The 25,124-nt window shown below is 51.2% G+C and overlaps 3 protein-coding genes across 3 annotated transcripts; 2 read left to right on the top strand and 1 right to left on the bottom strand.

Moving 5' to 3' along the window:
• Positions 1 to 4,076: 4,076 nt before the first annotated feature.
• CH63R_14428 (Pfs domain-containing protein) lies at positions 4,077 to 11,022 on the bottom strand (the record flags this gene model as incomplete). Its single annotated transcript, XM_018309402.1, has 6 exons — positions 4,077 to 9,841; positions 9,967 to 10,141; positions 10,189 to 10,506; positions 10,559 to 10,854; positions 10,898 to 10,971; positions 11,018 to 11,022. 6 exons carry the CDS (start codon positions 11,020 to 11,022, stop codon positions 4,077 to 4,079), a joined length of 6,633 nt encoding a protein of 2,210 aa, XP_018150645.1.
• A 1,882-nt stretch (positions 11,023 to 12,904) lies between these two features.
• On the top strand, positions 12,905 to 15,156 carry CH63R_14427 (Ank-repeat protein mbp1; the record flags this gene model as incomplete). The annotated part of the gene is made up of 4 exons (XM_018309401.1): positions 12,905 to 13,635; positions 13,757 to 14,372; positions 14,430 to 14,812; positions 14,868 to 15,156. The coding sequence occupies 4 exons, from the start codon at positions 12,905 to 12,907 to the stop codon at positions 15,154 to 15,156; spliced, it is 2,019 nt and encodes a 672-aa protein (XP_018150644.1).
• Positions 15,157 to 22,646: 7,490 nt separating this feature from the next.
• CH63R_14426 (uncharacterized protein) lies at positions 22,647 to 25,045 on the top strand (the record flags this gene model as incomplete). The annotated part of the gene is made up of 2 exons (XM_018309400.1): positions 22,647 to 24,894; positions 24,975 to 25,045. 2 exons carry the CDS (start codon positions 22,647 to 22,649, stop codon positions 25,043 to 25,045), a joined length of 2,319 nt encoding a protein of 772 aa, XP_018150643.1.
• Positions 25,046 to 25,124: the final 79 nt, after the last annotated feature.

The following is a 25,124-nucleotide window of genomic DNA, read 5'->3' as shown; positions in this document are numbered from 1 at the left end:
ATCACCTCCTCTTCAGTTATAGTCATCTTCATTGATTTCGGTTGCGTCTCGGCTCGTGGGAGTACACCAGCGCGTCGCGTGCGAAGGGTTGATTCAGGAACCTCAAAGGTGGAGGCAGCTCTTCGTACAGACATTTTTGGGTCTTTTTGGATAGCTTGGAGGGCAAGGATAATACGGCTTTCTTTAGAAGAAGAAGTCATGTTCGTACGTGGAGGAAAGTAGGTGTAAAGGTTTAAGAGGTAGAAAGGCAGTGGACGTGCGCAGCTCACTATGATGCGCAGCTCACTATGCACGTACGTTAGTATATATTTTACTAGTATTATACTATTTTTAAATTTATATAGTAAATAAGCTATTTATATAGGTAAATCTACTTTCTTTTAATATAAATATATACTATAATTAAAGTTATTTAAGTAGTTTTACTATAAGTACTATAATTACTATATAATACTAAAATTTAAAATCTTAAAAATAGTATTAGAAAGTAGAGTTTTTACTTTATACTATAAACTAAGTATATTACTAAGCTATATAAAGTTAGAAAATACTATATATATAAAATAGAGATAAAAAACTATTTTATAAGACTTTTTATATTTATTTATCTATATTAGTTATTAATAAAAGGGTGTAGTGAAAAGTAGTACTTTTGGTGTAAAACCCCGGCCGAAATGGGGGGGTGGCCGAAAAGTGGGTGCTTTGACTTACTGCCTCTTATCGTACAACCCCCACTTCACAGTCAAGACGGGGCTGGCTGGGGCGTCTGAAGTAGGAAGGGTATACATGCAGCAAGTCCGTTCATAGACCATTGATTGAACCCGAACTCAAGGCTTAGTAGTTACTATACTTCAATTATAGGAAGACGAGATAGCCTTCCATTAGAGTCCAGGAAGGCGAGTGCGAAGATGCTCGTGTTCTTACCAAGGTTTCCAAAACCTCCACAAGAATAATTCCAACACCACCGGCCCTTTACATAATTGCAGCGGCTTAAGGTCTAAAATAACGTCTACAACGGCTATTCCTTGTTCTATTAACGGAATCTACCCCTAGTCGGATTCTACCCCCTGTTTTGTTGCCATTTACAGACAACCCTGCTTACAGCTCGTGCTAGTGTCACAATGGCACCGTTATAAACAACGTAACGTTAGTTCAATTAGCGTTTGAATCAAGAAGGGACTCGGACTGCACGCTGGGCCCCTTTTCCTTTTTATTCTTATGTCGCAGGGGATATACCCGGCGCCTACGGCCCTCGGAAAGACGTATGCCCGCAGGATAGGCCTTCCAAGGAGTATATTGCTCATCCACTTATTAGATTGCCTTTCCCAGAGTTCTTACAATACAACCGCACTTCCACAGCCTAATTACATGCGTCTTCCCGCTGTATAGCATCTATGTGGGAATCTGTGTGCAAAGCAAGCGGCTCGGATGCATCGGTTCCAAAATATGGCGAAAGAGCGACTGGGGTTCAATTAAGGCTTGTGGTTCATCCCCAACAGTCCCTGGCCCACTTCACAGTAGTGGAGTGCATGGTTCGTTGCCCGCTGACATAATCAGCACTGGAGCTGCAGCTAGTGGTCGCCCGGCCAACCAGCACATCCGTCCAACACCACTCGCATCCACCAACCTCACCAACCATCGGTCTTTCATCAACCCAGAAAGACCGATCCATACGAGCAAAAGGCCAACAAGAAAGCCTTGTCGCTGATCCTCAACCCATACTCATCGACGGTCTTCCAGGGCATCCTGCCCGATACAGGCGCTTCACGTGTTTCGACCGCCGGTCAACCGCACGTCGTTGCCCTTTAGCGACTTCACGATACCCTCACCGTCGACAAATTGAGAGCAGGCCAGGCGAATGTACGCTTCGGACGAGTTGGCTCCGTCGCGTCACTCGGAACTATCGCCATACCCTCGTCCTTCCGATCAATTGCCTTTCGCGTCATCCCAGCAAGCACTCCCTTCCTCATCTGCCTTCACAATATGGATCGGATGTAGAGACAGTTCGACAATCTTGCTAACATGATGCGCCAACGGCACGCCGATGGTACCTGTGATCCGCAAATGGGGTCATCCATGGATGCTCCTTGGACCTCCAGAGCATCGTGTCGCTCATTGTCACCTAACGGACACATAGCTTCGTTGACTACACCGTCGCTTCGGTCATCCATCGATCCATCGATCACACAAAATCCTCCACGAAGCCGGTCATGAAGTCGAAATGACCGCGATCGAGAAGCTTACGAAGGTGTGCCATCAATGCCGAATGAACGGCGCCCCCCCCCCCCCCCCCCCCCCCGGCGGTTCAGATTCAAACTTCGGGTTGAAGTCGCCTTCAATCACGAGACCTTTGTTGACGTCGTCTACCTTGACGGCAATGTGCCGGACCTTCGCATCGTCGATGTGGCCACGGCCTTCTATGCTTGAAGGTTCCCCCCGGACATGACCGCGAAGTCCGCATGGGAGGCTCTTCGAGCCGCGTGGATCGATACCTACCAAGGACCACCCGGCTAGATCGTGGCGGACGCCGGGCACCACTTCGTCGCCGCCGACTTCCGCCAGGAGGTGGATGCCGTGGCTTGCGGCGTGAAGAGCGTACCCGTCGAGGCACATCACTGTATTGGCAAGGTGGAGAGGTACCACGCCATACTGGGCCGCGCCTACGCCGTCATCGGAGAAGATTGCCGTGGAATGACGAAGGAGGCAGTACTCCAAGCGGCGCTGAAGGTCATCCGCGACACGGCTGGTTCGGATGGCATCGTCCCCACGCTCCTTGTCTTCGGCGCGTACCCGCGACTCACTCGCGATTCGGCTCCTTCACCGACCATCATCAAACGTGCTGCCGCCGTTTGAAACGCGAGCGAAGCCATCAAGCGACTTCACGCGACGCGTAAGGTGAACGACGCCCTTGCCTCACGCAACGGCCCGGATACGTCTGATCCGAAGGTTGCGAAGATCGGGTCCCTTGTCTGCGTCTGGCGCGAAAAGGGCAGATGGTCTGGCCCTGTCACGCTGCTCGCCGTTAAGGGCGGAGGCTGCACTGTAGATGCCAACGGCGCAAGAATCTTCTGTATTCCATTAACGGAATCTACCCCTTATTAGATTCTAACCCCTGTTTTTTGCCCCTTTTTTGCTTAGAGTTAAAACTACCCTGCTTACAGCTTGCGCCAGTGTCACAAAGGCACCATCACAAACAACGGAGTTTCAATTAAGATAGTTAATATCTTTGCTGAAATTATAATTAGAGATGTGTGTGTTAAATAATAAAGCTGATAAGAGGGGAGAGGGATAGACAGACGAAAATAGGGACAGGCAATAGTGAATTACGTCACCTTAGTGCTAAGTATTCGTACTACGTACAGAGTCCTCTATCCATCCATCCATCCACCCATTCACCTAACCAACCATGACAACCTGCCTAGTGCTGGAAGTCTGGTTTTTGGGCCCGGTACCCCTGGCCCGCCTTCTCGATCAGCTACATGTGTCAGCCACAATGGCACTTGAGCCACTCTGGGGCGGATGGACCCCTCTATTGAAGCCAGATGAGAGCAAAGCAGGGGACGCTAGAAGACACAACGAACTAGAGGTAGATCAGTAAGTTGACATAGCCTGCAACCTATCCAATAGGTCGTCATCGTCCCAGGCAAACTCAGAGCCTGATGGCCGGCCCGGGTCAACGGCGCTCCACAGCCGTCATAAAGAATCCTACGGATACTCTTAGCGCATGAATGAATGCCCCAGTGCCTTGCGATCTACCGCCGTTTGCTAGGGTAAATTAGCTGGTTAGTTTATGCTGACTAAAACCTTAACTAAATAACGCGCATTTAGTCTGCAAATTGCTGAAAATTTAACCTAATAAAGACTTGATATTGCCTTTTGCAGGTCAAACAAAGTTTTTGTAACGCTGGAATGAAACAAATGTTCTATCCAGCCTCCTAAAGGAGACGTGCAGACTCTCTTTCCTAGCGCCATCCTACACTCAAATTCAGCCTCCGCCAACCAACATTTTAGCTTCACTCTCTCAACGGCTTTTGGATCAAACAGTAAGACTCTATAAAAGGCAAATAACACTTTATCTAATCTGATTCATGCAATGCCCATTTGTGAGCATTGTCCTGGCATGCAACACCAACGTCAAAGCAATCCAGGCAGATCTGAAAGTCACCTGCATTACAAGATTTGCACTGGTAATATGCCTTACCATCTGGAATACAAATAGTACAGACATTGCACCAGCTCAAATCCAAATCAAACGGAGTTGAATTGTTGTCCGCCAATCCGTGTGCACTGCTGCCTTGAGGCCCTGCCCCTTCGAAATGTCGGAGCAGAAGTTGCACTGTTGAATCATTTCCGCTCTTCCTCGCCCAGCATAACGCGGTTTGGCCTAATTTATCCCTGCAGTCGATACAGATATCCTCTGCCTCAAGCAAAATCTCTACTGTATTTGCGTGGCCGTTTCTTGAGGCTGCAATTAGTGGTGTTGCGTCATAACGGTCCTTGAAATTCACCGATGCTTTATTTGAGAGCAAAGCCTGCACGGTTTGGCAATCTCCTCGCCTTGCTGCATGAAAAAGGCCTGTCCGACCATCGTTATCCATACCATAGACGCCTGCTCCTTTGTCAAGCAGCAGCTGGACCGCGTCCAGATGACCGCTATTTGATGCCAAGTTAAGCGGCGGCCATCCCCACTTGTCAGCCGCGGTGATGTCTGCTCCCTTGTCGAGAAGCAGCTTAACAACCGGGAGGTGGCCATTTGCCGAGGCTTCGTGGAGGGCTGTCATTCCATCCTCGTCGGCCGCTGTAACATCTGACCCCTTGTCGAGAAGTAGCTGGGCGATCTCAACATGACCGCTGTTTGATGCCAAGCTGAGCGGCGGCCATCCCCACTTGTCAGCCGCGGTGATGTCTGCTCCCTTGTCGAGAAGCAGCTTGACAACCTGGAGGTGGCCATTTGCCGAGGCTTCGTGGAGGGCTGTCCATCCGTCCTCGTCGGCCGCTGTGACATCTGCCCCCTTGGCAAGAATTAGCCTAACAACCTCCAGGTGACCGACAATCGAAGCTGCATTAAGCGGCGTCCATCCATCCGCAAATTCTACTCGTCGTTCGAGGAGTAGTGCCATAACGTCCGTGCCGTTCCATACATTTCCTGCTGCGGCTTGTACTACCTCTTCAGTGATGGCGATCTGGTCGCCTCGCCGGTCGAGGAGTAGTTCCATGAGTTTTCCTCCGTTCCATTCGTTTCCTGCTGCGGCCTCTACTACTTCCGCAGTGATGGTGATCTCGTCGCCTCGTCGGTCGAGGAGTAGTTCCATGACTTCCTTGCCGTTCTCCTCATTTCCTGCTGCGGCCTGTACTACCTCCTCAGTGATGGTGATCTCGTCGCCTCGTCGGTCGAGGAGTAGTTCCATGAGTTTTCCCCCGTTCCATTCGTTTCCCGCTGCGGCCTCTACTACTTCCGCAGTGATGGTGATCTCGTCGCCTCGTCGGTCGAGAAGTAGTTCCATGACTTCCTTGCCGTTCTCCTCATTTCCTGCTGCGGCCTCTACCACCTCTGCAGTGATGGTGATCTCGTCGCCTCGTCGGTCGAGAAGTAGTTCCATAACTTCTTTGCCATTCCTTTGGTTTCCTGCTGCAACGTTTACCACCTCCTCAGTAATTGTGATTTGGTTGCCTTGCTGGTTTAGAAGTGATATAACTTCATCTTCGTCCTCTGTTATCGCCTCCTCACTGCTTTGGATTTCGACGCCTACGTCGTAGTCAAGAAGTAGTAGCATAAACTGCAGGCGGTCCGACGTACTTCCGTATTCTCCTACAGCATTTATTATCTCCTCAGTGATGGTGATCTGGTCACTTTTCCGGTCGAGGAGCAGTTTCATGACTTCCTTGCCATTCCTTTTGTTTCCGACTGCCGCCTTTACCACCTCTGCAGTGATGGTGATCTGGTCGTCTCGCCGGTCGAGGAGCAGTTCCATAACTTCTTTACCGCTCCATTCGTTTCCTGCTGCGGCCTCTACTACTTCCGCAGTGATAGTAATCTGGGCGGCTCGCCGGTCGAGAAGTAGTTCCATGACTTCCTTGCCGTTCCTCTTGTTTCTCACTGCCGCTTCTACTACTTCCTCGGTGATGGTGATCTGGTCGCCTCGCCGGTTGAGAAGTAGTTCCATGACTTCCATATCAAACTCTCTGGCGATACTAGATACCACCTCCGCCGTGATGGTGATCTGAGCGCCTCGGAGAAGGAGTGCCATGACTTCCTTGCCGTTCCTCTTGTTTCTTGCCGCAGCCTGTACCACCTCCTCAGTGATGGTAATCTGGTCGCCTCGCCGGTCGAGAAGTAGTTCCATGACTTCCATGTCAAACTCTCTGGCGATACTAGATACCACCTCCGCCGTGATGGTGATCTGAGCGCCTCGGAGAAGGAGTGCCATGACTTCCTTGCCGTTCCTCTTGTTTTTTGCCGCAGCCTGTACCACCTCCTCAGTGATGGTAATCTGGTCGCCTCGCCGGTCGAGAAGTAGTTCCATGACTTCCATATCAAACTCTCTGGCGATACTAGATACCACCTCCGCCGTGATGGTGATCTGAGCGCCTCGGAGAAGGAGTGCCATGACTTCCTTGCCGTTCCTCTTGTTTTTTGCCGCAGCCTGTACCACCTCCTCAGTGATGGTAATCTGGTCGCCTCGCCGGTTGAGAAGTAGTTCCATGACTTCCATATCAAACTCTCTGGCGATACTAGATACCACCTCCGCCGTGATGGTGATCTGAGCGCCTCGGAGAAGGAGTGCCATGACTTCCTTGCCGTTCCTCTCGTTTTTTGCCACAGCCTGTACCACTTCCGCAGTGATGGTGATCTGGTCGCCTCGCCGGTCGAGAAGTAGTTCCATGACTTCCTTGCCGTTTCTCTTGTTTGTTACTGCCGCTTTTACTACCTCCTCAGTGATGGTGATCTCGTTGCCTCGCTGGTTGAAGAGTAGTGCCATGACTTTCTGTCCGTTCCCTTTGTTTTGCGCTGTGGCCTTCACCACTTCCTTAGTAATACGAATCTGGGCGCCTTGCTGATTGAGAAGCACTGTGATGATATCCTCATCAAACTCTCTAGCAATAACAGATACCACTTCCTTGGTGATGGTCATCTGGGCACCTCGGCGGTTGAGAAGTAGTGCCATAATTTCTTTGCCGTTCCTTTGGTTTCCTGCCGCCGCCTTTACTACTTCTTTAGTGACCGTGATCTGGTCTCCTTGCCGGTCAAGAAGTAGTGCCATAATTTCCTTGCCGTTCCTTTTGTTTCCTGCTGCGGTCGTTGTCACCCGTTCAGTGATTGTGATTTGGTCGCCCTGCCAGTCAAGAAGTAGTTCCATGACCTTGCCGCTCCATTCGTTTCCTGCTGCAGCCTCTACCACCTTTGCAGTAATAGTGATCTGGTTGCCTTGCCGTTTGAGAAGCATTGCCATGATTTCCTCATCAAACTCTCTAGCAATACTACTTACCGCCTCTGCCGTGATGGTAGATTGGTTGCCTCGCCGGCCAAGTAGTAGTGCCATAATTTCCTTTCCGCTCACCTCATTTCCTGCTGCTGCCTTCACTACTTCTTTAGTGATGGCAATCTGGTTGCGTCGCCGTTCAAGAAGCAGGGCCAAAATTTCCTTGCCGCTCCTTTGGTTTCCTGCCGCCGCCTTTACCACTTCCTTGGTGATGGTGATCTGGTTGCGTCGCCGGTCGAGAAGTAGTTCCATGACTTCTTTACCGCTCCATTCGTTTCCTGCTGTTACTTTTACCACTTCCTCAGTGATGGTAATCTGGACGCCTCGCCGGTCGAGAAGTAGTTCCATGACTTCCTTGCCGTTTCTCTTGTTTCTCACTGCCGCTTCTACTACTTCCTCGGTGATGGTAATCTGGTCGCCTCGCCGGTCGAGAAGTAGTTCCATGACTTCCATGTCAAACTCTCTGGCGATAATAGATACCACCTTCGCCGTGGTGGTGATCTGAGCGCCTCGGAGAAGGAGTGCCATGACTTCCTTGCCGTTCCTATCGTTTTTTGCCGCAGCCTGTACCACCTCCTCAGTGATGGTAATCTGGTCGCCTCGCCGGTCGAGAAGTAGTGCCATGACTTCCCTGCCGTTTGTTTCGTTTCCGGCTGCGGCTTTTACCACCTGTGGCGCCACTTCCCCTCCTAAATTCAAGAGTAGGGGCAAGACACCTAGATAAGCCGAGCCTGCGGCTTGCATCATTGCCGTTCTTCTTCTCGAATCGTTACGATTGACCAGCTTGATGGTTCCTCCTGCGTCGAGATCTTTCGTTTTTAACCGAGCCACATACTGCGGCAGAGCTGCAATCCCCCATTTTGCAGCAACATGCAAAATTGAGGATTTCTTTGCCATTCTCTGAAAAGGAAAACGTGAAGAATACGCTCTCAGCCAGTCCTCACGACATTCGGATCTTATAGCAAAGAACTCTGCCTGTGATGCCTTGACCTCAAATTCCGACTTCGCCATGCGCCCATGATTTGGCCATTGGTCAATTGCGTATCCTAAGAGGGGGCCACTTGAATCCTTCTTATCATGAAAACTCTTAATAAGGATATCCACGCAGCGGTAAGCAATATCAGCGTGTGCCTTAAGATCGTTGATGAAATAGCCAGCTTCAGCCCCAGTCAAGAAGTCCTTTACAGACTGATGCAGTAACAGTACCTTGTCATCCTGGATGACCACCATGAGCCGACAGGACTCGATTTGATCTCGTGTGAACTGAATCCGGGTCTGCTCGTCGTCTTCCTCCAAATGAAGTTGACAAGCTTCTGAGAGTTCTAACACACTCAGTGGCCGTACGCAGACGGCAACAGAGCTCAAAATGCGTCGAATTCCGTCGGCTCCCGCATTCTGTTCAAATGCCGAGTCAAGAAGCCTCTTATAAAGGTAGGTAAGACCTCTAGGTATGTTTTCCAACACTTGGACAGCGTCTTTTGAAGGGACGGCCTTAAGCTCCTCGCAAGCCAAGCCAACCCAGAGGAAAGTACCGTCAGCCTTTTCTCTTAAGATATTCCTGACCCGTGTTTGGACCTTGTTGGTGTAGTGTTTGGCTTTGACCAGGTCTGCCGTTCTTTCCTCAATGCACTGTTCAATGTCTCGCTTTGCCTCAGGATAGGAAGCTAAGTCCTTGTTTGCAAAATCTCCCAGGTGCTGGCGGATCTCGGGATACGGCCGACTAGTGACTAGTATGCGAACATTAGGCGGTGCATGCTGGCCCTGAAATGTTTCCTTGAGCTGTTGCAACAGGGTGGCTTGAGATTCCCGATCACACTCATCCAGCGCATCAACAACGCAGTACTTTTCGCCAGTGTGTTTATCCGCCGCCACGTTCATAAAGATTGCCCAAAGAGCATCAAATGAATCGAAAAGAGCCGGTCCACGCTCATTATACTTTGGTAAGACATAGTCGAGAAGCTGTGGTTGTTGTTGGACGAGTTGAAGCAGAAGCCCCCTGACGACTGATGTGGCTGTCCTCCGTGTGTCGAATCCGGAGTCGCAGAAAAAGTATGCCACAGTTTTCTGGGTGGTGGTGGTAAATGCTTTTGATAGCTCTTCAGTGAGAAAGATGGCCGTGGTAGACTTTCCTGTCCCTGGGTTCCCATGGAGCCAAAGGACCTGAGTTGACGGGCCCTCTGAGCAGCCTGTACGGCCGGAACCAAGCCAGTGTGTAAGCTCTTCAGCACCCATGATCCACTCACAAGTGCCACGAGCACGTTGTCCTTTTTTGCGTTTCAATGCCTTTCTGTCGTCAAGCGGGTCAGTTAAAAAGAGGTCACGTAAGCAGGCAGCAGCATCAGGTTTCTGCTTCAATGCGTCTTAGCAGTGTCAGTAAAGCCCAGCAACAACAGGTATTAGTAGAACTTACAAGCAGTATCAGTAATGATGTTCCTTGCTATTGACGAAGTTAGTATACAGTAAAACAAGATAGGAAAACACCTACGGTCTTGCCGACGCGTAACGACGTCATTCGCATTGGCACACATCTCGACGATCACACCTGAGACACTCAGAAATCCGCGGTCGGTTGGACCGCGGTACTTGTTAATCTTCAGGTGATCCGCTTGAAGGGCGTATCTGTCGAGGCCTGGGATGCAAGCGGATGCCTCTTCCACGATCTGAGGATGTGAGATTAAATTTGAGAGGCTCACTAGGTGTCACATACCATTCCTCTCGCCACTCCGCTCAGTCCAAACCTTCTCCCGTAGTCCGTTTCGTAGAGCTCAAAGAAACAGGAGACGGGTGTCGACAGGGTATTTCGTAGCCGGCAGAAGCGATGCAGCCTGTCCTGTAGCTCGAACCCGTCGAACTCGAGATCTTTGGTAATCCCACGGTGCGACCCTGCTGGACCCATCAGCTGAGCAAGGGAGTCAACGAAAACTTGCCATTTCGTGCCCCGAAGAGGCGCGCCTAGCAATACTACGCCTGCCGTCGCCTCCAACAAATACTTGTACTCTTTCCTGTCGCTAGCGTATAAAAGGGCCTCAACAGCGCAAGTTAGCCAAACGCGTGCAAGAACGACGATATGAGCTCACATTGACGACGACATTTCCACCTAGGCTATGGCCAATAAAGATAATCGGACGCTTGAAGGCGCCGCCGCAGAATGAGTGTACGGCGTGTATGAGCTCCTCGCCGCAGAGCTGGAGGCGCGTTTTCGGGGCGCCCACATGCCACTTCGAATCGTAATTGTACATCATAATCCGTGACTTGGACACCTTCGCCGGCAGCATGTCGGGATCCCGAAGCCAGTTGACGTGCTTTCCGCCCTCCTTCCAGGTCCAGGACCAGTCCACGTTTGCACCGAGACCGTGTACAGCAATGATGCTGTCTTGGTTAGACCGACATTTTCGGAAGACGATTCCATGACTTACTCAACCTCAGCATCGTCATTAGCAGAGTCGGTCGGCCTAGGGTAGAGTACTTCAAGAGGCGGTCGAACACGAGTCTGTACGGCGTCAGTATGCTACTGGTCAGCGATCGGGTTGACGAACCTCATCTGTCTCTAGCGTCAGTGCATCAACAGGGCGCTCCTGTGCCGCTGTGGATTGTAGTCGCGAGGTTGACAGTTGCCTCGTCTTCGCCGACAACCACAAATAGACGCCAGCAGTAACGAAAGCCAGTAGAGTGAATGCAACAGATTGCACTCCACCTATTGTTTGAAACATCTCAGCTGGCGTGGCCTTTTTTGAGGCTTACGTTGGCAAGCTGTTGCGGCAAGTGAAGTAGCAATAGGTACGAGAGGAAGGCTTATGCTAGGTGCTTGCCAGTGTTCAACATGCGATGAAGGGACAAAGTTGATTAGGTCGGCTAGAGAGATAAAAAGAGCTTACATACAGGTTCGTGGCGGCTGCTAAGAAATCTCCGGGTTAAGCAGGTCACGGGACAGATTAGCTGACGTGATGCGCTTTTCGGCGTAGGACTGAATGTTGCCTAATGCTGTCTTACTGCGGCGCAGCGCAATCACACCTCCTTCAACACATCCGGTTCTCTATTCGCTCAAAACGAAGCCAAGAGCGCATTCCCGCCAATCACCACAGCTGCGTGGGGCACGGGCACTGTGTGACAACGGAGGAATCTCCAGCTTCTTAGTGATCCTGGTCTCGCAGTTGAGCAGGCGCTGCTGGTGGAGCCGACGGGGTGGCATGGGCCGCCCACAGTCCACAACCAGTTGTGGATGACAGCCAATCGATGATCGATCTCCTTGTCATCCATTTTTGGATATCGGTCAGCCGGCGCATGTAATCCCGCCTGGGCGAATGAAACGGTAGTGAAGCTCAACCCTGTGGCGCACAGCGCGTCTGCATCCAATCATTGCCGCTTATCTGCCAAGATAGAAAAACGTCACTCGTATTATATCCAATTAAACTGGAATGTAAGCAGTATACAAAGCGCACAGGTTGCATCTGCACATGCGGTCATCACACTTTGGCACGTAGGCATTAATGACCCAAGAGGGTGTGGCGGAATAAACGCTAGATCTGGGCTTGATTCTTGCTGTGCCTTGCGCTAAATGCAAAGCAGCGCGGTCTAAGTTGGAGTTGTGTGCAAGACAAGCTAGCACTTTGCTTGTGTGCGAGATCACAGCTTGGCGCCGCCAGCCAATGTGATTACATGCCTATCAGCAGTCTCCCACCGGAGCTTCTCGAGAGAGGACTTCGGGGACGCATGCGCGAAGTGGCGGACGCCTCTTGGACGATATGCCTAATTTAGACCAAGGCCTAGGCGCGACAGCAAAGGGCAAGCTCCCGTCTCGTGCCAAGAAGAAATAGTGTGATGCAGTGAGGCCGGTGCGCCTACCAAATGGAGTAAGTTATCCACTCAGCGAGACTACCAATCCCACGCTGTCGGTAGAAACGGGTGTAAGCAGTGGGCGGCCTAGACGAGGCGCAGCTTCACTGACCCTTGATTCGCTCTAACCTCTTCCTGCTGTATCGCAGGGTCGCAACCCAATTGCCAATGAACAATTAGACCTGCAGCAGCCAGCGGTCCTACAATGGAGAAGATGGTGAAGCCGTATGAGGCCGACTGGTAGGGTTGTTGCCTTGGACAGCCTCTGTAACCAGGCCGACCTGCATTGCCGTCAGGTTGACAGCAATGTAGACGTTTAAGCTGGCTAGCAACGCAGAGTTGCTGTGAAAGAACAAGCCGTGCTGGTTCCAACAAGACATGTAGCCGCAGAGCAGGGTCTTCCAGAATAGTAAGTAGATCTTGTTGAGCCGGCTGAGGCAAAGCTCTCTATATTAGTGAAATCGCGGTCAATCCGCAGGTAAGGCGATGTACCCAGCAGTTCCTGAACGGTCGCATCCCACACCAGCCAATCTACCTCTTTGAGAATGAGGTGCATCTCCTTAGCAAGATGAAAGTCGCTCTTATGCGCTATGAGAGCTGAATACAAGAAGAGGGAGCCAAGAGCGTGTTTCCGCCAACCACCACAGCCGCACAGGTCTGCGTTGAAGACCGACACCATTTGCCAACGTTCGGTAAATACGACCCCAACAGCAACCGTACCTCAGACAGGTCAGGAGAAGTTCCAGGAAGACACAATCATCCCTATGGAATTTTTCACAGAATTCATTACCTTCATTCGGTTAATCCCAAACTACCCAGTCGAGGACGAGTTTCTGCGCGAGATGAGAAGATTCGACAAGACACCTGATGTTTCTTTTCAGCTTGTGTTGACGGCCCAGATCTTCCTAGACATTCACCATACGATTCGTGCTGCGACGCAATGGAGCTTTGAGGCTATGGCCAAGGAAAGTGGCGTAATGGTCAATTCATTGGAACGCCACCAAGAGTTTCATGAAAACTTAAAGATCGACCATTGGCCTTCCTTCAATGACCGCAAGCTGCGAGAGTTCAGTCGTCTGATAAAATGGATGGGCGAGGACCCGGTGCACGGCGCCAAGGCAGAGTTGTATGCACGGATGGGCAGAACTGTGCCCTCAGAGATGGAGGTCCATCGTATCTTGATCTATTCCCCTGTCCTGAGCGGTCTTTTCCTCTTCCGTCTCCGCGCGGAGATGTACGACGTTGGTCTCGCTGTCGCCAATGCTTGGGGCTCCATCACGTATACCGCTCACCTGTACAATGCCTTGCAAAGGACCGGCCTGTCAGACGGCCCGTGGGCCGATGTGGACGTTGTGCTGACCATGCTTGGCGACTCGAGTTTCTGGGTTGGGCATGGGCGCCCGAAGACGGTGGAAGATTGTTTTCAAAAATTCTGCCTTCAGATGGGGGTCTCGGCCGCCGCCTTCACAAGACGCCGCCGATGCAGGGCATCAACGAGGGCGCCCTGTGTCGTCTATGTTCAACATCGTCGCACGCAGGGCCTACCAGCAGAAGGGCTCGCTTGGCAGCGGAGACTTGATCATGACGCAAATTGACAATCCACAAGAGCTGAGGGCCAGAGATCGACTGCGGAAGCAGAAAGCCAAGGCTAGGACCGCCAGGAAAGACTGGACCACCGGCGGCCTTGTCCCTGAGGGACTTGCTGCCACACTTTCTGTGGCACTGGAATGCGAGTCTCTCGAGATGGCGTTCCCGTACCTAGCAACGCACCGCTGGTGTTGGAGCCTCCTTCGATCTGTCAAAGAGGCTTGCGACTCTGTTCCGAGAGAGCCGTACCAACCTGCCTACACGGAGGAGAAGGACACCGAGTTGCCTTGGGTGGTTGGTTACATTCTTATGGCTGCGGCTGGTGTCGGCGAGGCACCTGACTTAATGTTGCTGCATCGTGCGGCAGAGTCCTGCAATGCTATGATCGGTTCCGAGGCTGGCATGCTTGCGATTTCAGTTAGGCGCAGCATCAGCAAGAACATTCAGTTCCGAGAGAAAGAGCCGTGGGAGGTAGCATACGTTAGGAGACACGGTAGCTTGCAATATTGTATACGAATTTCCCACCAGGGTAGGGACATCTCACACTTCGTAGTCTCTGCTAGGGGCGACGATGCGAATGGTCCTGTTGCTCAGCGCCTTGTGGCTGTTCAATTAAACTACGTGCTGCAACCTAGCAAAACAGGGTACATAAGTGTCAGGAAGGCGGCGGGTCTTAGCGTGGGCCGTACAGCCTCCAACGGCAGGGATCCTTTAATAGATCCTGCCGCAAGCAAGTGCAAAGACATGATGCAAACTCTACTGTTGCCGCCCGCGTCGATCCCTGTATTGGAGCGCTTTGCAGTGGAATGCAAGTGGGACGAGTTCCAAAGTATTCTCCGCTCCGAGAACCTCAATTTCAACAAGGCCACCAATACTATTCGCCTCGCTCTCTACCACAATGAGGAAGCGCAGTGAGAGGGCGCCGTCAGTAGCGGCGGCGAGTTCCGCATCGCCATGAACCAGCAGCTTCTTTGTTCCGCCTGAGGAGTCGTCGAGCAGTCAAACGCCGAAGGCCATAATCTCAAGATCATGTGGAAATTCAGAGACTACGATGCGTCGGGAGAAGACTTACCTATTCGAGGTGAACATCCCCCTGCAGAAGCCGGTAGTTGAAGGTGCTGAGAGCCAAGCCATCGACGACATCAGCACCGACGACGAGAAGACTGTACCGAAGCCCAATTTTGTATTCCAGCACGCCCCGTGCCATTCACAAGTGCGGCTCGCTGCGTCTTACCCCTCAATAGAAATGACATGATACACATGTTTGCCCCCCTTGATAACAGCAAGGACTGTGTTCACCAAGAGACTCTGCAATAATTGATTTACACAGGAGAAACGTCAAAACCAAGAGAAACTCGTCAGGCTGGAGGAATTAGCAAGACACAGGTTGCAATTGAAGCTGCCTACTGTGTTTGCAACACACACTCAGACTGCTCCGTAGTTTAGGTACCATTATCAGTCTCTGGGTGGCAGCTGCCCCTCTTTTTGCCCTTCCCAAGGTGGTCAGGTGGGCACCTTTTTTCTGCCGCTTGCCGCCTGCCCCCTGTCGCCCTGACAAGTCGTACGTTCAATCCCGAGACAAATCGATGCTGCTTCGATCAAGAGACGTGGATGTTGTGTATGACTTCGACTTCGCTCCGGATATGCCTAATAGTGGAAAGGTGATCGGGTTGACATGTTCTAATCTGCCTATGTATGAGACGGTGCCAGAAAGGCGAGCCCTGGTCCGGTCAGAACGACTACCTCGGAAGGAGCGCTAATGCGCGCAATATCAATGAGACGGACCACGATGCAATGCAGGCACCTCATATCTCGCCCCGAAGACGTTCGTTCTTCGCCCTTTGCACTTTCCCTGACAACTTTTTACGTGTACTATCCGGACTCAACCCTTGGAATATGGGAATAAAACGAATATCTTTATGTTTGATGGTCTTGCGATCGCGGGGAACCGAGCCGAGCCTGTATTTTACCTGCTCACTTCTATCAAGGTGTCCGTAGACCTCTTGCGACTGATTGTGCGCAGATGCTATCCAGCCAACGTGAACGTATTCGATGCGTGATTTTTTCGCATATAGCCTTCTGCGTGATGACGCTTGCTTTCGATTATTCTTCTTGGACGATGGCCCAGACGGTTGCGTTCTGCCGTTTGCGCGGGGTCGAAGATCATCGCAGTGCTCTACCTGAACTGCTGCTTTCGTTACTATGTCCTCGTCAGCGCCGGTTAGCGTTACTTAGAAACCACGTACCTGTTCTTGAACCCATAAAGACTACATCATCGTCGTGGTTGTCACTCGATGGCGGCGCCATCGTTGTCGTTGATCTCCCAGCCATCGGCAGGGCGTCTGTGATGAATGGTGGTGGTATGCAATGCGGGGATGCGCGTCCGCAACTTGGCCACCCTTTTCGTAATATGTATTGCCTAAGGGAGCTTGGACCACCTTACGATGCCTGTTCCTGCACCAATCAACGCATGCAGGACACTGGATGTCGAAAACACTCAGCTTTCGACCGAATTTTGCTGTGTCGCCCGGATCCATAGCCTTTCGCCGACGCAGAGGTTGATGGTCGAGTAGCACACCGCGCCGGCTCTGTGACTAGGGCAAAGGTTTCATCAGGCCGCGACATCTGCAGCTGGCCGCCGGACCGACACAGCCTACGACCTCGACTCGCGATCGGCTTAACATCTGCGGAAATTGTGCAATCCAGTCTTTCCAATGGTCCCGATATACCGGGACTACGCGACGATGCCCTAACTTTAGGAAGGCCCGTGATTGAGCTCTCAAGGACCTCGAACTCGACCTGATACAAAAATACCCGGACACCGAAGGAACACCAATTTCGTTTGCATAATTAGGGTTAGTCGATTTCGGACCGAGTTGGCGCTAGTGAGCACTGCATGCAATAGTTACTTTCAGCGAGTGGAATGGTGCTGAGGATGTTGATGACGACGTGAGCGCTTGTATTAGGCCTTCTGATCGCAGAACAACTGCCATCTAACACAATACCAATGCCACCCTCAAGGGCTTCAGCTTGCTGGGTCGTAGCCCAGAGTGTTTAAACCAAGGTTGATCATGAATGTAGAAAGCGCCGCAGCGGAGAATAAACAGACAGCCCTTCGCCACCGAGGGCTAGAGAACATTGTTATTGTCATGAATACACTAAGATGTGCATTAGAAAAGGTTGTGCTGTAAAGTAATCAGAACTCATAAGTCGCCGCTCGTGCGGTCAAGCAACCAACTTCTAGTGAACTTAGTGTATGTATCTAGCACTACCAAAGCGCACTGACTGCGATACAAAGCTGCAGGCGTCAAATACAAGGCAGCACTTAGCAGTTGCCTCTGCTAACCATCAGAGACTCTCTTTAGGTTAGGAGGCCAAGCTGGGTGAATGGATTTGCATCCAGCATGCCTTGGCACTGCTCCAACCTATCTGCAAGTGAAGCTATCGCAGAAAGGATTTTCCAGGCTATGGGAGATATAGAGCCTAATAGGAAGAGGCTGGATATTAGCCTCTATGAAGAAAATTCGGTTGAATTGGAGGGTGTGACGAATAAGAATGAGGCACTAGGACACAAAAGTGGACTGCCGTAGGCTTCGTCCCAGGCAGTGGGCTTCGTGGTGGCCTAAGGCGCCTAGGAAAAGGGCTGCCGAAGGCCTAGCCAGGTGGCAGGGCGCTCCTATGGCTGGTGTGATGCGCCTGCCTGTTGGATAGGCCATAACAAGGCCATAACAACTAAGGCCGGCCTGTCTGTCGTCCCAGAGGCGAACTCAGAGGCGCGGTCGCACGGCATACTTGGGCGGCGTTCGTCCCGGTGGCCGTACAAACGACCTGATAATTGCAGGCTCGAGATCTCGGCTCTGCGGGAGCAGGGGCCGGGGCTGATGCCCATGGTGTATGTCGTTAGTGGCTTCTTTGGCACGAAGCAGGTGGGGTTAGTGGCTCCCCTACTGTTGGTATCACAGGGTCACTCGAGTCAACGAACTGCCCAAAAAATGAGGTTATTTGTGGATTGCTGGGTATGTACAAGAGAAGGTCTAAAGTGAAGGGCGACAGTCGATGGAGGCTGCAATATGGCTGAGGTGAATCTACGTGATCTGATTGGCCCAGCCAGGCCCTTGTCAACTTGCCCGTTGATCATCCGGTCGGCATTTCAACACCTACCTTTGTGCGTTGCAATGTATGTCGCGCATTTGAAGGTGCCTAGGGCACAAAAAGGAAGTTGATAAAAAGGATGAGAAATAGTGTATAAGCAACGAGACCTTGCTGGTTGCTGCTGCTGCCGACACTACTACTAAGGGCCTGTGCCTCCCCTAGGCGCAGGAAGGGGGTCTTTGACAGGCTTGACTTCTTCAGGCAGAAGAGACAGAAGGTAAGTGTATCCTCTTCTAGAAGACTTAGGTATACATTCCAAGCTTAGTATGCACTGCAATCTGTTCCCCTGCTGACTAGATCCAGGCTACAAACAAGAACAAAGACCCCTTACGACTGCGCTGCCAGGCTTAGCTCCAACCCAGCTTACTTCAGCATACCTAGTAGGCGCATATAAGTCCTGCGCTAGAGCCCTTGAACAACAGTGCAGACTTTAATTATTATTTCCCGCCAATCTAGTTGGTCATCTTGTCTATTTACTTCACTTGCTCTTTACCAACCCAGCATTGCCTGTAACCCTTGACCAGCAACAGCAATGTCATCTACAGGCTTGCTCTACCTACAATACAAAAAAGCTGAGGAACAAGCCTTCTGTAAGTTGTTCGAGAACCAGCCCTACGTTAGCTGGAAGGACTGGAAGCTTAGACAGTGGTACAACCACCTTCCTTTGTACTTGAATCCACAGACAGCAGCCGAGGTGATCAAGAACATTGAAACATCGATCGAACTACGCAAAATCGTTGCCGAAAAATATGCAGCAGCTTTGAAAACGTCAAAGAACAGCCGTCATGAATATTTTGTGCAATTTTTGAACAGCCTTGTTTCTGCTGTGAGACTTCTACCGGCCGGACCGACAAACACTGGGCACAACCACCACTGTAACCATAAGCGTCAGGGTTCAGCGGCCTGGGTGCCCTGCACAGGGAGGACAGACGAAGGGGATAGTTGAATAAGAAGAACAACTCCACCACAGGGGGATAGAGACGACAGGTCGAAATAACACAGCCAACCTACCCCTACCTGTGCCCAGCGACTCTATCACTCTGTGCGAACCCAGCCTTTTGCGACAATAAGGCGCAGAAAATTGACACTGATTTTGTCGTGATACCCCTAGCCCGTCCGGGTTCGCCCGGACCTATCCGGGTTATCCCGGCCCTCATCGGGGCATTCCTGCCACATCACTGTTTCATTCGACTCATGATACCTTCATTCGCCTGGATATAAAGATCCCAGCAGACCCTTTCCTTTGTATAGTTAGTCTAGAAGGAAGAGGCACTTATAGACACGATTCCTGCGCCCTATGCTCATGACAGACTTATAATCTAAGGGCGACAAACTTTTTGACGATTTGTATCGAATCATGTCCCAGAGCGCGGTGCAAACTTTCACTCTTAAAGCCAGTGAAAACCGGAGGAAAGCTGGTAACGTCGGGCACCCACTTTTCGCCCACCCCCCCATTTCGCCCACCCATAAATGAGGCTATCCCCATCATAACCACCAAGTTCAATTAACTATTGACTTCGTCTAGATGCCACCACAATACAGCTTTCAGCTTCACTAGGTAAATCAGACTCGCTGGATTCATCCGTGATACCCTCTTTTTCGCCAGCCTCAATTTGAGCCTTCTGGATGTCCTTGATATTGGCGAACTTGGTGTTTGGGTCGATCTGGACTGTCCTTCTTTTCCTTGCTGCATTATTGGTGACTTGGGCCTGCAGGAGCTCAAGATTATGCTGGGCAGTTGCCAGCTTATAGGACTGCTCGCTGAAGCCTTTTTTCACCTTTATGAAAAGGAGGCGTTGAGTACTAGCATCATTATCCAGCTCTGTGAATAGCTTCAACTGGCCAGCCAGATCCTTCATCTTCCTTGGCGTCGACCATGCCACTGCAGACGATACAGAAGCCCATCCTTCAGCTCCCCTGCCTTCCTTGACTTCCTCCTTGCCTCCAGACTGCCCTTTGCAGGTCTGATGAGATGATGCTGATGGTGTTGGTGTTGATGGGAGCAGCAGACGACTCATAAGGGGCTTTGCCATAGAAACAGGCCATAGTCCAGTCCATTTCCACCCACTTTTAATGTTCTGGATCGTCATCCCTGCCAGGGCAGCCTTATAATAACAGCCTAGGAAGTTCCTCTTGCCTACAACAGTAGAGTCATTCCAATGACTAAGGTATCCAAGCTCCTTCCTATAGGCTGCCTTTAATGGGCCAAAGACTGACTGATCAAGTGGCTGGAGGACATGGGAGGTATGTGGTGGTAAGAACAATAGATGGATGTTGTTTATATAGCAGAGCCACATAAAGTCCGTCGTTGTATGGCTCCCATGCCCATCCAAGACCAGCAGTCTAACCTCCTCCTTGCCCTGAGGGACAGTCTGAGGGATGAAGACCTTCTGCAGCCATTCAACTGCAGTGGCATCTGTTGTCCATCCATTCTCTGTTGCTGTAAACTGCCAGCCTTCATAAGGGCCAAGATCCAAAGGAAACCACTGCTGCTGGACTGTTATACCCTTATATATAATGAGGGGATGCAGTCTGTGGCCCAGGGCAGAGATGCATTCAATAATAGATACCCATGCCCTTGATCCAGGCTGTTTCTTGCGAACAGACTTCGTCTCAGACATGCCCAGCACCAGCCCATTAGATCCTTGCCCCTCAAGGATACCAGTCTCATCCATGTTGTATCTGTTGGCTGGTTTAATGCTGATGATCTCTGGCATGGCGAGATGCTTGAACCAGTCCCTGATGACCTCAGTAGATGCCCCATTAACACGTCTAGAATCGATAGGGCGACTTCTCTGGACCTTGACTGAAGGATTCCTATTCAGAAAGGCTGTTATCCAACCTTTCCCTATAGGCTCTGTATCCCCCATAGCATGGAGGATCCTCTCTGCGAATAGCTTCACTTGCAGATGGGTTGGAGCAACACCAAGGGCATGCTGAATGCGAATCCATTCAGCCAACTTAGCCTCCTGACCTATAGAGAGTCTCTGATGGTCAGCAAAGGCAAGTTGCCTTGGTTGGCAGCCCTTGATGCGACTGCGAAGTGTTGAACGTGGCACACCCCATTCGATTGATGCTTTCCGGAGGGACTGCCCATTGGCGACTGCTTCCAAGGCCTGATTGACCTCATACTCGGTATATGCGCTCATAAGGGCAAGAAAAAGGTATGCTGAAAAAATGAAGCCATTCGGATAAAAACTGTAAATGTTGTGATGGTTAGAAAAAGGAGGAGGTTGGAGGTTAGGTGTGCTGATGAGGGATTTATGGGTGGGCGAAATGGGGGGGTGGGCGAAAAGTGGGTGCCCGACGTTAAAGGGGAACGTCTGTTTTCAGCGGCTTCAGTCAGTCAGTCAAGGTCCAGACAACGAGTCGCTCTGCTGTTTTATCTGGAAAGGTCTTGTTGATGCTTCTATAAAAGCAGCGAGCAGAAGCGATGTAGACAATTTCCAGATGGTTGTACAACATAAGGTTAAAGAAATGCTACGTCTAGGTGAACAGCATCGAGCCATGATGGGAATGCATCTTAACATCCGTCAAGAGGAAGGATATATCCCTTATATGGATGGCACTGTGCATTTCATGCATGATAATGCGCCTATTCACAATGCTTCAAAGACCGTCGAATGGATGCTTAATCAGGGGATCTCCTGGTTTGACTGGCCTCCTTACTCGCCAGATCTAAACCCAATTGAGCATTGCTGGCGTATGATGAAGGATAACCTGAAAAGACTATACCATGAAGCATTCAACTTTAGGAGAAATGAGTTAGATATCAGTAAATTTGAGGAGCAATTGAATGCAGCGTGGGATGCCATCCCCTAGGAGAGAATACGGGCGTTGATAGAGTCATTACCGCGGCGCCTTGAGGCTGTTATTCGAGCACAGGGTTGGTATACACGATACTAAAGAGCAAACTTTAGGCTTCAATTTAACTATGGTTTTACCATAGAAAGTCGAAAATTGGCAGTTTTCTGGCCAGTTCAAGTCATGTGGTGAAAATGCGGGTGGTTGGCGGCAGTGGGTGCGTTCGGATACTTTTGACCACCCACTGTAGTGACATGAATAATGGAGCAATCAGCCAGCTGGCGACAACGTCGTCTGCGACTGGAAGTGGGAGAAGGTCCTGCAGAATCAAAATGATAGGGGCGGGCAGGCTTATAATTATAGGTTCGGGTAGCCACGATATTAGCGGTTGGTAATGTCGAATTCGCAAATGCGGCAGTCGAATGTTGGAAAATGCAGAATTATTGCTTTGCGGGCAAAAAAATGGCCAATTGCCATACGTGTACATTTTCCACCTCAACGCACGGACGCGGGATTTAATTTCGAACGCTGCCAAGCTGCCAACGCAACAGACTGTAGTTCTTCTGTACCGACGCATATTTGCAATACTAGGCTTTGTTCTACCTCCTACGTCCTACATCCCACATAGACACTGATTCCGGACGGCACCCTACCTCTGTAGCCGCTCATCGCATTGTTACATACAACATGGAATCTCGACGGGACCATCGTTTCAACCCATTCATGGCTGACAGCGAATTCGACAGCGATGACATGGATCCCATGCCGGACTTGTCTGATCCAGCCACAATGGCCCAAATGTTCGGAGCGCCTGTTCCATTCAAATCCCCAGCCGATGTTCGTCGCGACGCCCAGCAGCTATCCGTCTCTATCCTCTCTAGTTACCAGACATTACAGGCCATCCTCGCTCGCCACGAGGCCACGATCCAGCAGCGGTGGTCCAGGAAGAAGAGGCATCAGAGGCTGGACACCTTGACGCGCGCCTGGGGTCACGGCATGCCCACGGTCCACCGGCCCGACTTTGAAGCCTTTCGAAAAGAGTCGAACCGACAGGTGCACAATAGCACAGTAGCTAGGGACTGCTATGTTTGGCCATATATCAACGAAGAAGACCTGGTCAAGCCCAAGTCCTTGCTACTGCTGCTTCACGCTCGGGGCCATAACCACCCCTCGGAATTCGCTGGCGCCGACTTTGAAGCAATGCATCTCGGCGTCATTACAAAGAAGATCATTCCCGTGTTTCTCAACGAGTATGTAATGATACTCCATGGGGCCCGCAACGCCAAGGAATACGGCAAGTTGTTGGCTTGGAGCGAACACCCTGATGCCTTTGATTGGATGTGCAGTCGCAAGCAGTTCATGCCAGGCGAGGGGCTCGTGGTCCTCGAAGCACAGCAAAGGCTACTCGGTTTCCTAGTCAAGTGTTGTGAACACATTCTCCACGATGTTCCCTCTACGATGTTGACTACTGGTGCGATTCCTCTTGAACTGGGGCACCAGCTAAAGAGCGACAACGAAAAGGGCGGGTTTGCGTCGCTGACTGTTATGGCAGCGGAAGCTCCCTATCGGCCGCCCGCACGCCTTGATTTCAATCGAATCGAGTCTCTACTCCGGGCCAGGTTGGAAGTAGCAAAGGACCACGTTTGGGCTCTTCGCGAGGACCCGGGCTACTTTGCCGAACAACTGGCCGAGGCCAAAGAACATCGCCAAGAGATGCTCAAGGACCTGAATGGTGACACACACCCGAGTCTTGCACATCCGAGGCAGCATGTCTTTTGGGGTCGCGTGATTAAGAGTTGTATTATTGCGGCCAATCTTGAACTAGAAGCCTACAGCCAGCTTCATCGCCAGGCAAAGGAGCTACAGCAACTACATACTAAGTACGCCCAGTCACTTTCGCCTACGGAGGACCTACCTGGCGAGTTCTTGGGGCCGATCCTCAAGTTCCGCCATTATCTCAACCAAACGGCAAAGGGGCCCATGCAGGAGCTCAAGCAAAAAGTAGTCGCTTCCCCGCCGATGCGGAGATTCTTCGTCCGCGAACCCCCCGTCAGTATCACCACATCCATGATCCAAGTAAGATCCAAGAGCGGCGTCAAAATGAGCAAGACCGAGAGCCACCTGATTTGGCTCCTCCGCACACTTTGGGACGACGGTCAGGATTTGTTCTTTGTGGGTTTGCCCTTGTTACTAGACGAACTGGAACGGCTGTTACAGGCTGAACCACAGGCGAAGGAGCTTGTCTCTGCACAAGTCGCCAGGGACATTGGCAATCTCTCCATCCTGTCGCAGTGTATCAACCAGCTTGAAATGTACCATCCGTGGGCGCGAGGCTTCGAGTCGATGATGGTGGACAGGGAAGCCGGCATCCGACAGGAATTCACGGAGCGGACTAAGCCGTGGGCAAGGATGCTAGCGGCTCTTGATGAAAAGAACCTGCACCGTGTCGCGGAATTGGGTAACCCATCAGGCAACAAGTTTGCCTACCCATCGGAGAAGCGCCGTAACAAAGAAAACACAGAGGCTCTACGCCAGGCCGAGAGCAACCTCGACGACTTTTGGGCCGCCATTGATCGTCTACTCTATGACGGATGTGGGAGTCTTAAAGGGACTGCATTGGAGTCAGTCCTATCACAGCAGCGCAGCTTGCAGCGCACTCCGGAATGGGTTCAGCAGCCGGACGGAGCAACCATCGAGACACAACAGCATCGATCTACGCAGGCCGTGGTCGAATCCATTTATAAGCCGTTGTCTACGTTATACTTCGAGCTCCCAGGAAGGCATCAGGGGGGCTCGGAGCAGACCCCAATTCCGCCAAAGCGCAAGACCAAAACCAAGTCGGCCACAGCAGAAGAGACCCCTCAGGGTAACACGGCAGGCCTACGGACTATAGCCAGCGACGATGCTACTGTGCCTCTCATTCAGGTTGACGCGCGCGCACTCAAGGTGTTTCGGGCACTCTTCTTCGATCCTGCCGTCACCTCAACGCCCGGGGAGGTTCAGTGGAAGGACTTCCTCTACGCAATGACATCGACTGGTATGTTTACTGCAGAGAAGTTATACGGGTCCGTGTGGCAGTTCCAGAGCATAGACGGCCTCAATCAAAGCCGGATACAGTTTCACGAGCCTCACCCGTATGGGAAAGTTCCATTCGTCGTAGCAAGGCGGCACGGCAGGAGGTTGAATAGAAACTTTGGCTGGGTAAGGGACACATTTGTATTAAGAGAGAAACCGTGATAAGAGAGTAGAGGGCCTGGCTAGGCCTAT

Source organism: Colletotrichum higginsianum, chromosome 11 (genome assembly GCF_001672515.1).
Source record: "Colletotrichum higginsianum IMI 349063 chromosome 11, whole genome shotgun sequence".
Lineage (NCBI taxonomy): Eukaryota > Fungi > Ascomycota > Sordariomycetes > Glomerellales > Glomerellaceae > Colletotrichum > Colletotrichum higginsianum.
Note: the sequence above shows the minus strand (reverse complement) of the source record. Positions and strands in the feature narration are given on the sequence as shown.